Source organism: Mirounga angustirostris, unplaced genomic scaffold, assembly GCF_029215605.1.
Source record: "Mirounga angustirostris isolate CCGP_5_RB_7025 unplaced genomic scaffold, mMirAng1.0.hap1 SCAF_4, whole genome shotgun sequence".
NCBI classification, from domain to species: Eukaryota; Metazoa; Chordata; class Mammalia; order Carnivora; family Phocidae; genus Mirounga; species Mirounga angustirostris.
The window spans coordinates 419,052-432,397 of record NW_026991712.1 but is presented as its reverse complement, the minus strand read 5'-3'; the positions used below and the strand labels follow the sequence as shown (position 1 = coordinate 432,397).

At 61.3% G+C, this 13,346-nt stretch overlaps 1 protein-coding gene across 1 annotated transcript; it reads right to left on the bottom strand.

Annotated features, from left to right (window-relative positions):
• Positions 1-273: 273 nt before the first annotated feature.
• ZFTRAF1 (zinc finger TRAF-type containing 1) lies at positions 274-12,597 on the bottom strand. Its single transcript, XM_045895664.2, has 4 exons — positions 12,088-12,597; positions 3,561-3,799; positions 2,636-2,847; positions 274-1,040 (listed from the first exon to the last, which is right to left on the bottom strand). The coding sequence occupies exons 1-4, from the start codon at positions 12,445-12,447 to the stop codon at positions 649-651; spliced, it is 1,203 nt and encodes a 400-aa protein (XP_045751620.1). The 5' UTR covers positions 12,448-12,597; the 3' UTR covers positions 274-648.
• Between the last annotated feature and the right edge of the window lie 749 nt (positions 12,598-13,346).

The window sequence follows — 13,346 nt, the reverse complement described above, 5'->3', positions numbered from 1 at the left end:
AGCCTGTAAAGAGTTTAATTTTTTTCCTGGGAAGAGACAGAATTTCACCCTGCATTCCGAAGCATCTGCTGAGCCTGGGTGGCCAAGTCCTGCCCCTCTGGGGCAGCTGGTGGGGTGGGGGGTGCGCTGGGGCCGCTGCAAGACCCCGGCTCTGGTGGTGGGTGTACATGGAGGTGTAGTGACAAGGACCTTTGGGCTCTGACCCCCAGGCCAAATCAAAGCTCCCCCAATGTCCAATCGCAGCTACGCCTTTCCCTCAAACAAAACAGAAAGTAGGAAACAAGGGTGCCTTTTTAATTGCAATCAAATATGCCGTCTGAAGTCAGCGTGCTCCCCGAGCCCGGCCCAGGGGCCGAGCACGGCCCAGAGCAGACGGTGCGCCCCACTGCGCCACTGGGGGCCAGGGCGTGGCCACTGGGCTTAGCCCCATGGTGTCCCTGAGCCACCGTTTCCTCTGCAGGTGGCCCAGCCTCCGGTGTCTGGGACAGGGGAGGCGGGGCAGAGGGCGAGGCGTGAGCACTCACGCCTTCGCACACGCATGCAGACTTTCCCAACGTTCGCATTCACTCCTCCTCCTCCGTTGCTCAGATGGTCACACATCACGGCGAAGCCGCCGCTGGGCAGGCGTGGGCAGCACAGCAGAGCCGCCTACTTCTGTATCTGGAACAGGAAGAGCCGCAGGTTGATGTTCTTGGCGGCCAGCAGCTTGTTGCACTCCACGGAGTCGACGATGGGCAGTGGCACGTAGTCCGTCTCGTTGCTCTCGTTGGTGAAGACAAAGTGGTAGATGACCGGGCTGATCTTCACATCATCATAGGGACCCTTGAGCAGCAGGAAGGAGCACTCCAGGGGCGCCGTGACCTTGCTCTTGAGGAGAAGCTGGAAGGAGAGCGTGCGCTTGCATGACAGGTTGGGGTTACGCTCCGAGTCGTTCACGCGCGCCTTCAGGACCCACGTCTGGTTCAGCACCGTGAACCTCGGCGTCTCGTAGTACAGGCGTGTGATGAAGTCGTCCGTGCGGTACGGCCGAAACTGGACCTCTGTGGAGACAGACAGGCCGGGAAGAGCCGGCAGTCAGTGTGGGCGGGGCCGGGGGCGGCGCCTTCCAGAGGCCGAGCGAGGACAAAGGCTCAGCCGGGGAGGAAGGCAACTTACCAGGAGGACACAGCGTGCTCTACTGGTCACAAGGCTAATCAAACGCAATTATGGCAAATGGAGGCGTACTCAAGCTTGGGGGAAAGAACTACAAACAGAAGTAACACGCATTAGCTGCAGGGAGTCCGGAGGCTGAAGGAAGTGAGCGCCCGACCCTCGACCCTCGCTGGCCTCCCTCTTTGCCCCGCCCCCAGGGCCCAGCCCAGGCAGAGGGAGGCCCACCCAAGGGGCGTGGGTAAGCAGACACACAGACAGGATGCGTTCTGAGAACAAGTGCACTTTATTGGTTCTGATACAGAGCTGCCAGAAAAGCCGGCGGGCGGGCGGGCGGCACGTAGCCTGCGTGGGGCGCAAGGCAGAGCGCTGGCGTGTGGCCCAGTGCTGGGCTCCTGTCACACAGTTCTCTCAGCACAGCCCGGGGCCCACGGCCCCCGAGTCCCTCCACGGAGGTGGCCAGTCCTTCCTGCGTGGACGGGGGTCCCTGCCCGGCCACCGCCACCATCATGATGCCTCGGCCCGCCCAGACCCACGAGGCCTGGCCTGGACTGTTTGTGCCATGGCGCCCAGCAGGGCAGCTGAGGCTGCAACTAACCAGGGGCCACGACCTTCTGCTGCTGAGGCTGTGGGGCCCTTCGCTCTCAGGCCTGTGCAGGCCCACACCTAGCCAGGCCTAGTCCAGGCAGCATGGCGTGACTGGTTGCCTGTGACCGCCCTTGATGCTCTGAGCCGGCTGCCTGGTGTGGGCTGAGCAGTAGAGGGCCGTAGTCTCCCTGAGTGGCCCCAGTGTCAGCAGGTGCTTCTTGCTGTTCTCTGTATCTGGACCAGGCCCTGGCCTGGTTCCTGCTCCCCAGCATGTCCAAAAGCAGTGGCAGTGGCCAGGCGAGCCCATGAGATCCAGCGGGCCTGAGCGTGGTCCAGCCTGCCCGTCCCTGGGCGTCCACTCCCAGCTCTGCATTTTGAGCTGAGCACCCTCAGCTCATTCAGGAGCCCTGCCCCTGAGCATCTTCTTGATGGCCTCAGGAGACCCGTGGCCACTGCAGTAACTGCCTGCAGGCAGGACCGGATGTGCTGAGTGCTCTTCTTGCCTTTGGCTCCGCAGGGCAGGCCCCTAGCCGCTGGGCCCTCCAAGACACACCCACCTTCCGCTTAGACACTGACTGTCCCAAGGGCTGTGCAGCCCCACGCAGTAGGATGCCACCTTGTTAGGGTGGCAGGCCCAGGGAGGGGAGGACAGGTGAGAGGGCCTCTGAGAGCCATGCAGGTGCCCCCGGGGTCCTGCCCCGGCCCCTCCCCTGCTTGGCCTCTGGCACGTCTTCTCCCCCAAGGTGTCCTCCCATTCACCAAAAGCTTGTCCACAGCCTGGCCTTCCAGCATGGCCTGTGCCCACTGCTCAGAGCGCACTGCTCCCCAGGCTCCCAGCCGCCGCCCACCCCCCCGCCCCCAGCCTGTGTGGCATGCAGTGGGTGGCGGGGCGCCTCACCTGTGTAACCGATCTTCTCAAAGCTGAGCAGGCTAAAGATGCTGTTGTAGAGCTGCATCTCCTTGCGGTGGCTCTGGTCCATCTCGTCTAGGATCTCCATCAGCTCGTTGCCCGTCTTGGTTGGGTGGGCACACGCAGCCTCATGCACCGTCAGCTCGTGGAAGGGGCCATGCCACGGGCAGCCGATGCGCTTATATTTGCACTGGGTCACCCTGGGGAGGAGGCGAGCACCGTGGTCACAGCCTGCGCCCTGTGGGAGGTGGCTCTGCCCAGCCCTGCTCATACAAATTACACCTTGAAGGACATATCCACTTGTGCCAGCCCCCAGGAAGGGGTCGGAGTGTGTGGGAGAGACTGAGAAAAAAGGAGCACATGAGAGCTGTGAATATACATGCCACCTACACCCTTTGCTGGGAGGACTCTCTTGCTTGGCAACAGTGGCCACTGACCATGGTCTTGGACCCTATGCAGCTTCGCTCTGTGTGAGGTTCGCTGGCCTGACCACTGGCAGACAGCAGGGCCAGCCAGCAGGGACTGGGTTATTAGGGTGTCCATGCAGCTTCACGCTGAGCTCCCAGAGCTGGCCAAGGACAGAGAGCCTCTAAGAGGTCCCCATGCAGCCAGAGAACCTGGGAGAGCCAGGGTGATGTCCAAACAGCCAATGGGTCCAGATCACAGCCCCCTGCCCTCTGTGGGGCCCACCCCTGCTCCCCTCCAGGGCCTGGGCCCCGAGCAGCTTCACCCTGGCCCATTCCCTCCAGGTTGTCACTGGGCTATGTGTGCAGAACCCAGGGCCAGGGCAACAAAGACCAACCAGAATATCCCACATTCTGGGGCCTCGCCTGCACCAGGGTGGCCTCCACCCCATCCTGGGCCCCACACATGTGGCTGAACCTCCGGCGGGCAGGCCGGCCCAGGAGGTTACCTGTCCTGGCACTCCTCTTTCTGGTGCCTCTCCAGGAGGGAGCGGGGAAACTGGCGCAGGCAGAAGCCACACTCGGAGGGCAGCTCGCTCACGGCTTTCTCCACAGCCAGGTTGCGGCAGCAGAGGCTCTTACTGATCTCACAACGACAGTTAGGGCATGTGGCCTGCTCCTCCTTCAGCCGGGCATCTGCTAGTAGGTGGATAAAACAGCCAGCGCACATCAAGTGACCGTTAGTACACTGCGAAGAAGGAAAGGGAGATGAGCTCACAGACCTGCAGGACGTGCACACGCGCACCACCAGCCTGCCCCGCTGGCTCCAGCTGCAGAAGGGCCTGCTGGCCAGGAGAGGCAAACAGAGCCACTGCTCAGGAGGAACGGGCCTTTCCCGTGGAACATGGCAAAGACGTGGCCAATGGGGCTCCTGTGGAGAGGCAGGTGACTCCAAGGGAGCCCTTGGTGGCTTGCAGAGGTGACAGACCTCCACTGAGGGAGGCCCACAAGCGGTGACTGGTTCGGCCACGCTGGGGCTTGGAGCCTTTTCCCATCCCAGGGGCCAGGGACTGTGTCAGGGGTCCCCCAGAGGCCCTGACTTCGGGACACCTACAGGAACACAGACTCTTGTCTGAGTACGGCAGCAGCACTTAACCAGAAGCTGCTGAGTAGGAGCAGACACTGCTCCCCCGTGCTGGGGGCCTGGCCCCTCCACTCCAGCCCAGGTGAGAAGGCAGCTGCCACCACCCAGTGAGCCTGGCGTCGCATGGGGACCTTCCTGCAGGCTACTGGCATCGAGCTGGGGTGGGTAGGGAGACCCAGCTGGCCTGGGACAAGGGTGTGTGGGCATGGTGTACGCCTGGACGAGAGAACGGGGGCTACCGGCAGGACACACTGCTGACCTGGGTCAGTAGGAGGCAGGCCCCCTTCCTTTGGGAGCCTGCAGATCTGAGGCCCAGACACTGCCTGTGGGCAACGTGCCCATGCTGGGAGTCCATGCGCACGCAGACAGCGGGCCTCTGGTTCCACAGGCACATCCTGAGTGCCCTCGTGGTGCCGTTCAGGGAAGTACACAGGCTGTGGGCCCGGCCCTCCAGGGGTAGGAGAGACCCACCGAGATACAAGAGCAAAGACTTGAGCTGAGCGTCCCCTCGGGCAGACACAGATCCCCAGGCCTGGCCCTGGCTGGTAAGAACCTGCAGGGGCAGAGGTCAGGGAACGCTGTGGGGCGCATGTGGGGGTTCTGCTGAGGGTAGCTGGATTTCCACTTGGAGACTCTCCTGCAGCCAGCTGAGGGTGAGCGGGCAGATGACACTGTCACAGGCCTCGCCAGCAGCCGGCCTGGGCTCCCCAGCCGGGGCAAACCTCCAGAAAGCCACTGGGCCACAAGCTTCCCCCGAGGTCCAGGGCACTTCTGAGGGCGGCTGCAGTGCAGTAGAGGCCTGGCCACACCCACACACATGGGATCCTCGGTCAACACCAGCTGCCATCCCATCATTTCAGGGGTCTGTGCACCCTGAGCTGAGGAGCTATGGGAGGCCAAGGGAGCTCTTGGCACCTGTGTGCCGGGCCTGGGGGCTAGTGAGTGATGGGACTTACGTGCTAAGGACCAGTGCAGGTGGGAGGGCTGGGGACAAAGGCCTCATTTACAGAATCCATGTCCACACAAACACCACAGACTATCTGTGCTAAAAATCTCCATTTCTAAGTCAGGCCAAAAATTAAAATGTGCAAGAGGAGGAAGGGGAGCTGGCTGGGCTCAGGTTTGGAGGAAAAGGGCCTGGCAGGGGTGGGCCAGTGCCAGCTTTGGACACATGGGCTGGCAGGGGTGGGGACTCCCAGAAGCAGCTGGGATGAGCTGAGGCCTGCTCACAAGAACAGCAGGCTACCCTGTCCACCCCCAGGGGTCAATGGAGAAGCCAGAGATGCGGTGGGTGAAGGGGAGGGCAGGGGACACAGACACCACAGGCCCCCTCCACTCGGTGGGAGGCAGAGACCAAGGGCCCAGGGCATGTGTTTAATCACAGCCCCCGCCAGGGGCCTGAGCCCGGCAGAGACCTGGCTTCGCCAAACCACAGCCCCCAAGAGAAGACTGCTGCAGCTTGCAGAGGCATAGAAGGACGGTGCTCAGGCTCACTAACGACTGAGTCACGGGAGGAGGAAACTTCAGGGTGCCCCCTGGACCCCACAACTTCAGGGTGCCCCCACAACCACTGCCTGGCACCTCCAACGAGGATGCCTGGCTGGACACCAAGGCCCTTTACTTTCAGGGCCTGCAGGATGCCAACCCTGGGACCCAGGGCCTGGGGGCCCCACACCACAGACTCTGGTTCTCGATGCCTTCTGGTGAGAGGCTACCTGGGCAGGGCCCAGCTCTGCAGCCACCACTCGCCTGAGCAGAACAGCAACAGAACTCACCTGGCTTCTCTTCTATCTCAAGGTGGCCCAGCCAGGGTGTGGGGTTAAGGGTGAGAGACTTGGATGGAGTCCTAGAGCCCCCTGAGGAACACCAAGGTTGCCAAGTACATGACACCTACCTCCCAGCACTGCCCTGAAAGTCCACTACTCTGGTGCAGGGGGTGACCTGCATACCCTTCCCAGCAGGTCTCTTCTAGAGCCTGTGGGCTGCAGGAACATCCAAGCTAGCTCTCACCCCCTTCCTCCTGGAGCTTTTAGATGCAACACAGGCTTCGGTGATAGGACGCCATGGAGAAGCCGTACTGACCCTTGCCGTCCTCTGGGGAAAGGCAGGGTCACTGCCCCTTAGGCCCCAACAGCTCAGTTGTGAGACGGAAGACAGTGAGCCAGCAAGATGCTGCAGAGTGCTACAGGCCCAGCCAAGGGACAAGCGGACATCCACATGCGGCCAGCACCTCACCAGTTACCCGAGGGGTGTTCTTGGGTAAAAACCAGGTGCTGGTCTGGGCCCAGATGACATCCAGCCCAGGTGGTCTGTCCACAGCAGGGTGGATCACCATGCTCCAGAGCCCTCCCCGCTATCCAGGTCCTCCTCGACCTCCTGAGCAAGACTCCGACTCCACATGCAGGCCTGGCCAACTGGTAACGCAGACTTAGCCTCCTCAGCGGCCGGGCTGGACTGTACCTACCCTGACTTGCCCGGCCGGAACCTGGCTCCCAGAGGGCTCTACACAATGCCAGCTGCAGGCCAAGCCTCCAATGGACAGCTAGGGCAAGCCAGAATGCCCCACTCCACATGCTAGAGCCAAGCCCCCAAGAACCTGGGTACCCCAAGCAGCAGCTCCTGCAGCGCTCACCCAGGCTGCCAGGAAGATTCTGCTGGTAGGAGGAGCAGGAAGGAGGAGCAGGAAGAGGGGCACCCCAATTCAGAACATTGTAGGGCTTCCCAGGACAGATGCTGGCTCAATCTCTAGCCTACAGGTCACCAGCAGCATGACCCTGGGCTTCTTGCTTTCTTCTCTGGGCCTCACTTTCCTCAGGCACAGAAAGTGACAAAAGACAGGACTGGCCTCATCATGTGCTGAAGAGATGGGGTGGGACACGTATGACAGCATGGCTCAGCCCCCAGCACATGACAGGAACAGAAGAAACACCCACCATGGCTACCACACAGCAGAGCCTGGCCAGCCCCTCACATGGCCCCCACCTGCAGAGCCTCGGAAAGGACTCCTGGCACAAGCATGTGATTTCAGCAAAAGCTCCTCCCTCACCCCGGGAGGCCCCAGCCCCACCCAAGCCACAGCAATATCCCCCAAGCCCCTCCGCAAATGGCCCAGGAGCGGACATTTGTACCTGCCCTCTCAGGACACCACCCAGCAACCTCTCCCTCTACCTGGCCACAGGCAGCCCACGTGCACCCAGGCCAGCGTCCCGCCTGGGCTAAGGGGAAGCTGAATGTACCGTCCAAACTCATGGGGAGGAGCCCTGACTCCAGGCCTTGGGCTGTAAAAGCACCTTAGAAAATACCACCCCCCCCCAACTCCTGGAAACCAAGCCTTGGTCAATAGGCCTTTTAGGCCCTCTTTTAAGCCTGAAGTACATGGTCCCCTCAAACGCTGGGGGCTCCAGGAAGGCTTGGCACCTAGGCCCATGTGAGCAGCCCACCCTCCAAAGGACAGCTAGGGCACTAACCCCAAAACTGCTGCTCAGCCCAGCTGGAGGTCCCTCTCACCATGCTCATGAGAGCTGCAGGGCACCCCACGTCCCTGATGTTTGGCCTGAGGTCTCCTCAATCTCTTTATTCGAGGGAACTAAGAGATCTTGCCGTGTCCAAGAAATGCAGCTTTACAGCCAGGACTCTAACACGCCACCGGGTTTTGGGTTTGAAGTCCTGGACCAACAGCTCCTGATATCACACCTCAAGAGTCAGGACTCGGGGGGGAACCAGTCATTCCCATAGCCAGGTTCTTGTTCAGAATGTAGATACTCCGGATTGAAAGGCAACTCAAATGACAAGTAACCACCACAAAAAAATACAGCTTCTCATGTAGCCAGAGTTCAGAAACTTTCTCCTCTCTATGCTCTTGTTTTGGAGCTCTATTCTGCCACCTTTCTTACCTCAAAGCAAGAGCCAGGAGCTAGGGAAGAGGATCCCAGGCCAGCTGGGTGGGCAGCCTCATGGGGGATTCCCTAAACATCACTTTGAACAGAGCCTGCAGCACCAGGCATGCTGACAACCACTGGGGGCTCCCCAAGGCCTGCGACCACACTGGCTGGGGCCTGGGCAAAGATGGGCCCACCCCTGCTTCCTAGGCCTTTTACCAACATGACTGCCAATCACGTAACCAGTTTCCTGGGCCTCAGCCGAGTCCTGGTGGAGACAGGAGACCTCAGGGGTGAGAAGCACAGCAAGACATACCCAGCCCTCCCACAGGGCAGAAACTGGCAAGAGCCCCAGTCAAGTGAGGACAAACGTCCTGTCGCAGGGAGAGAGGATGGCCACAGCATGGGGCCACTGCCTCTGTGGGGCCTAGAAAAAAAGGAGGAGTAGGGAGAGGGCACCCTGGGAGGAGGGGGTGTGCTGCTGGCAGGCCACAAAGCCACTCAGGGGCAGCATCCTGTGACACCCCCCTGACTACTCCTTCCCGACGGGGGGGCGGGGGTCACAGGAACTCTTCTGGCTGAGTGTGGTGAGGGGTGGCGGAGCTAGGTCGCCCTCCCTCCAGACGCCGGTCCACAGCTCAGGGCCTCAGCTGACGTCAGCGGGGTCCTACCAGGTATATCACATGGACAACACATTGGGCCTTGTGTGAAAGGCTGGGGGAGAGCCCGGGAAGATCGGGCTGCAGTTTCAATGTTCCAGGCACCACCAAGGCTATTTCCTCCAGAAAAGGCACTCAGACACACAGGGCGGGAGGGAGTGGGGGGCAGGTCACACTGCCCTGGTGCGACAGTTCTGCATGTACGGCAGATGCCCTGTTGCCCACCCTGCATGAGTATCCCTGCTCCAACTCCAGCCCTCCTGCCCCCACCTGCCTGCCCCAGTGGCTGCCTGGGACTCTGGAAAGTGGCCCCATACCCTGCAGGGCCGGTCATCAAGGCCACACCCAACACCCGCACAAAGAACATCAAAGCTAGCACCTGCTGTACCCACTCCGTCCCTGACCTGACCTAACTTAAAGTAGGCCGTGGTGAAAACCATTTGCATGACTGCCTTGCTCTTACACAAAAGCAAGTCCCAGCCCAGGTGTGTGTGGCTTGACGAGCTAGATGTGTGGGAGAGCCAGCTATGTGGGGCCAGGGGCTCAGACTCAGAAACAGGTGGGTAAGTCTGTGCAAGTGAGCTCTGCCCGCCACCACCGCTCCCCTGGTGGCATGGAGGTGGGGTCTGGTGGCCAAAGGGCAAGCTCTCAAGTCACCATGAACTCAGCCAACTCCAGGGGCCCATGGAGCTGTCCCCCACAGCCTCAGCCAGGCACAGCGCACAGGGCTCACCATGGCCCCTGGCTATTCTCCTCACCCCAGAGCTGGGCACCATCTGAGACAATCCCCAGACACAAGCCGTGTGTCCTGGTGGGGTCAGGAGAAATGCTGCTGGTAGAAACAGAGAACGGAACACATCACAGGCCTGAGAGCAGCCCACCAGAAACGGCCAGTCAACACAGCTCACCAAAGAAGGCCCTCAAAAATGGAGGGGCTGAGCCCAGGCCAAGAGGTGATGGCCAGTAGTGGGCCCCAACCAGGGACACACAGAAAGCTGTGTGCCTGCCTGTTTCGAGACAGCGTGTGTAGGGCCTAGGCCATTCATCACCAAATCCTCCTGGGAGTAAACCCAGCTCAGATGGGACCAGGCAATGGCACAGGAAGGGCTCCAGGCCCATCCCAACCACTACCCTCAATGTCCCCATCCAGGGTGGTATGCAGTAGGGAGCCACCCAGAAACCGTCCCTCCTTTCTCCGGCTCATCCCTCGGGCCCTCCTGGGCACGGCTATGTATCCAAGCAAGGTATGCCCCCACCCACGGCACGGCTTCCAGCAGCCAAAGCAAGTGTTAACCCCTGGAAGGACTCTAGTCAAACTTTCTAGAGTCCAGAGCTCTGCTACTGATCACATGTTCTAGAGCTTTCTCCAGGCCTCCAGAGATGAGAGGGAAACAACTCCCTATCAAGGCCTGGCTGTCACTTTGGGAAGAATGGAGGTGGAGCAGGGGGGCCAGTACCAGAGCCTACAGCTTAGCATCATGGGCTCTCCTTGCTTAGCAGGCCTGTTTCCAGGGAGGCTGCTACGCACAGCCCATTAGGCAATGGGGAGGGCCACAGGTCAGGGCTGTCTCAGCTCCTTCACTGTCTCTGTCACAGCTGCTTAGCTGCCTGCCTCCAGCCCGCCTAGGACAGAGCTCAGCTCCCAGCGCAGTGTGGGCCGGTTTGAACCAGCCAGGCTCACAGGCCCCAGCACAGTGGTTCTGGCCAGAGGCAGAGCTTTGGGTCTGCGCTGAGTGGACCAGGAGGCAGCACCATGTGGTCTGTTATGTCATCATGCCAGGTCCAGGTCTAGCCCACTCACAGGAGAGACCCCCAAATTCCCCTGGGAACCTCCCCCCCACCCATTGGTGGCTTGGCTTTTTAGGGCTTTCATTTAAGACCCAAGGAAGGAAGAATTCCTCCACCTGAGAGGATCAAAAGATCATGGGCAAGGGAAAAAGGGGCTGGAAAGGGCCCAACTCTAAGGGGTACCCCCAAGGCTGAGGGGCTATGGGAAGCACTCCCCCAATTGGGTCAGAAGACCTATGGTATTCCTGAGCTAGGGCCTCTCGCCAGGATAGGCTGAGAGGCAGTACCCTCCACCCAAAGAACTCAACCCACTTCCCTGCCAATGCCTTCTCTTTCCTCTCTGCACAGCAGGGTCCTCCTAAGCTACCTCATGCCAAAGCAGGAAAAGACTTGGAGATCTAGAGGCTGGGGAAATGGCAACCCAGATTAGCCTCGTGCTGCTTACTACAAAAATGGCCCTCTCACCCATGGCCCCCAATTTGAGTAATAGCAGAAAAACAAGGCCCCATCAGCTATGACCAGCTCCTGTAAGTGCAAAGAAAGATGACAGAGAACCCGTTCCATTCCTCACAGGGCTTCTTGGAAGAAGGGGTATCAAAGTCAGAGTGGGGAGGAGGTACTGAGGTGGAGAGAGACAGGTGAACAAAGAAGGCAGCACACTGCAAACTGACCTGGGCCAGAGTGTGGCCCCTGCTGCTATGTGATGCACATGGAAGATCCACCTGGGCCAAGGACCCTCTCTGATGGCCGTGGCTGGCTAAGGACTGAGTCCAGCCACCACTCAGGATCCTCACATGGAAAAAGGAGGGTGGAGTGCTGGTAGCCTAAGAAGCCAGGCCTGGTGTGGGTAAGGTGGGATGGGGTGGGAGTCTAACTCAGGGCATAGCATGTCTAGAAAGCACAGCATGCGGTCAGGCTGGGAAGAGAGAAGGGAGCCAGACTGGGGCTTCATGCAGCTGGTTCATCCAGACCGGGAATGAGGGGAAGGGAGAGAGGAGGGAAAAGACGTGATCCCGTCCTTTCAGTGTTCTTCCAAAATAAAACGGAAAGAGAATTCTTTCAATTGGGAGATAGAAGATATACAAGAGAAGCTTGAAGACAGCTTTTGGGGGTGTGGCTGCTAAAAAAATAGAGAATAAGGGCTTGAGTGAATAGGAAACACCAGGGTCTCCGAGTCCAGGGAGCTCAAGAATGAGGGGAGCCGACTCTGAGGAGTGTGTGGGGGGGCATCTGTCACCAGCTTTCTTGGGGGTCAACTTGAAAGGGTGGGCTGGGGAGTGTTGAGGTCGGGCGGCGGGGAAGGCTGAAAAATAAAGAAGCGGAAAGATTCGGATCGAGAAACAAGGGAAGTCAGAACAAGAAACTGATTATGAGTAGGAAATAAAGTCCTGAGAGGAGGAGAATGAAAAGCTTCCGAACAGACGCCAGGAGTCCCGACTACTGGGCCCCGGAGCTCAGACCTGGCTTCCGAGGGCACGCGGTGCCCGAGGTGGGGGGGGGGGGGGAGGGGGGGCGGCCGCGGCGGGGCTGGAGCCGGGCTGGGTCGGGGTCGGGCCGGCGGCCCTACCTGGTACACGGAGGCCTTAGGCAGATCCAGGCAGACGGTGCAGCACAGCACCGAGTAGAGCCGCTCCTCCAGCTTCCCGCTGCCCGCCGCCGCCGCCGCCGCCGCCGCCTCGGCCGCCTCGGCCGCCCGCAGCCGCTTCTTGGGCGGCGCGTCTGGGTCGCCGGCCGCCTCCTGCAGCTGCCGGGCGCCGGCCAGGCCCGCCTCGTCCGGAAGCCCGGGCCCCGCCGCCTCGCCCAGCGCCGCTGCCGCCGCCGGCCCCGCGGCCGACCCCGGCCCGGCCCCGACCCCGGCCCCAGCCGGCACGGCGCCGGCGGGCCCTGCAGCCGGCCCGCCGCCGCCGGCCTCCTCCGCGCCGGACATCACGGCCGGTCGGCCCGGCGGGCGGGTGCCGGCGCGCACCCGCGGCTGGAGGTTAGGGGCGCCGCGCGCTCCCGCCGCCCTCTCGCTGCCGCCGCGACCCCGCAACCCCGCTCCCTGCGCCGCCGCCTCAGTGGGCCCGGCCCGCGCGTCGCCCCGAAGCTGCCGCGGCCACCGACCCCGGCGCGGCCGCCATCTTTGTTTTCGCTGCGCGCTCCCCCTGCCGCCGCCACCGCCCCCTCGGTCTCCCAGTCACGTGATCATGTGGGACCAATGGGAGCACCGCTCAGGACTAGACGGTACGTCCGTCAGACCCAATGGGCGCGCAAGGACGCCCAAGGGCCCGCCCCTGCAGGAAGTGGGCAGGAAGGGGGCGGGGCCCAGGGCAACCAGCGGAGGGGCGCGCGCCAGGGGCGGGGAAATCCTGGGGTTGGGGGCGTGCGCGCCGCTTCCGGTCCGTCAAGGGTGCGGCCCACAAGCTGAAGGCCACTCGGATGGTGGGCATTCCTGGGCGCCCCCACGTCGGGTGTGCTTGCGCCTTTGTCCTCCAACACAGGTTTGCGTGCACGCCAGGAGAGAAACCCTGCCGCCCACTCCTGTCCTCTTGCGTGGGACCAGGTGTGCTTCCACGGCACCCAAGCATAGCTACTCCCCGAGAAAGGGCTCCGGACCCCGAATTTAAACCACCGTCCTGCCTAATCCCGGGGTTGGAAACTGAAGAGGGGTCCACTGCGGAAAGTGAGGGTCTTGGAAAATCAGGACTTGCCTTGCATAGGCCTGAGGGCAAATGAGTACATGTCAAGTCAGCTCTGAGAGGGAATATTAATTTCTGAGGACAGCTGTAATACAGGTATAGTACAGTCCTCCTCTGTCTCCACCCCAACCGGCAGCCGGTGAAGGTC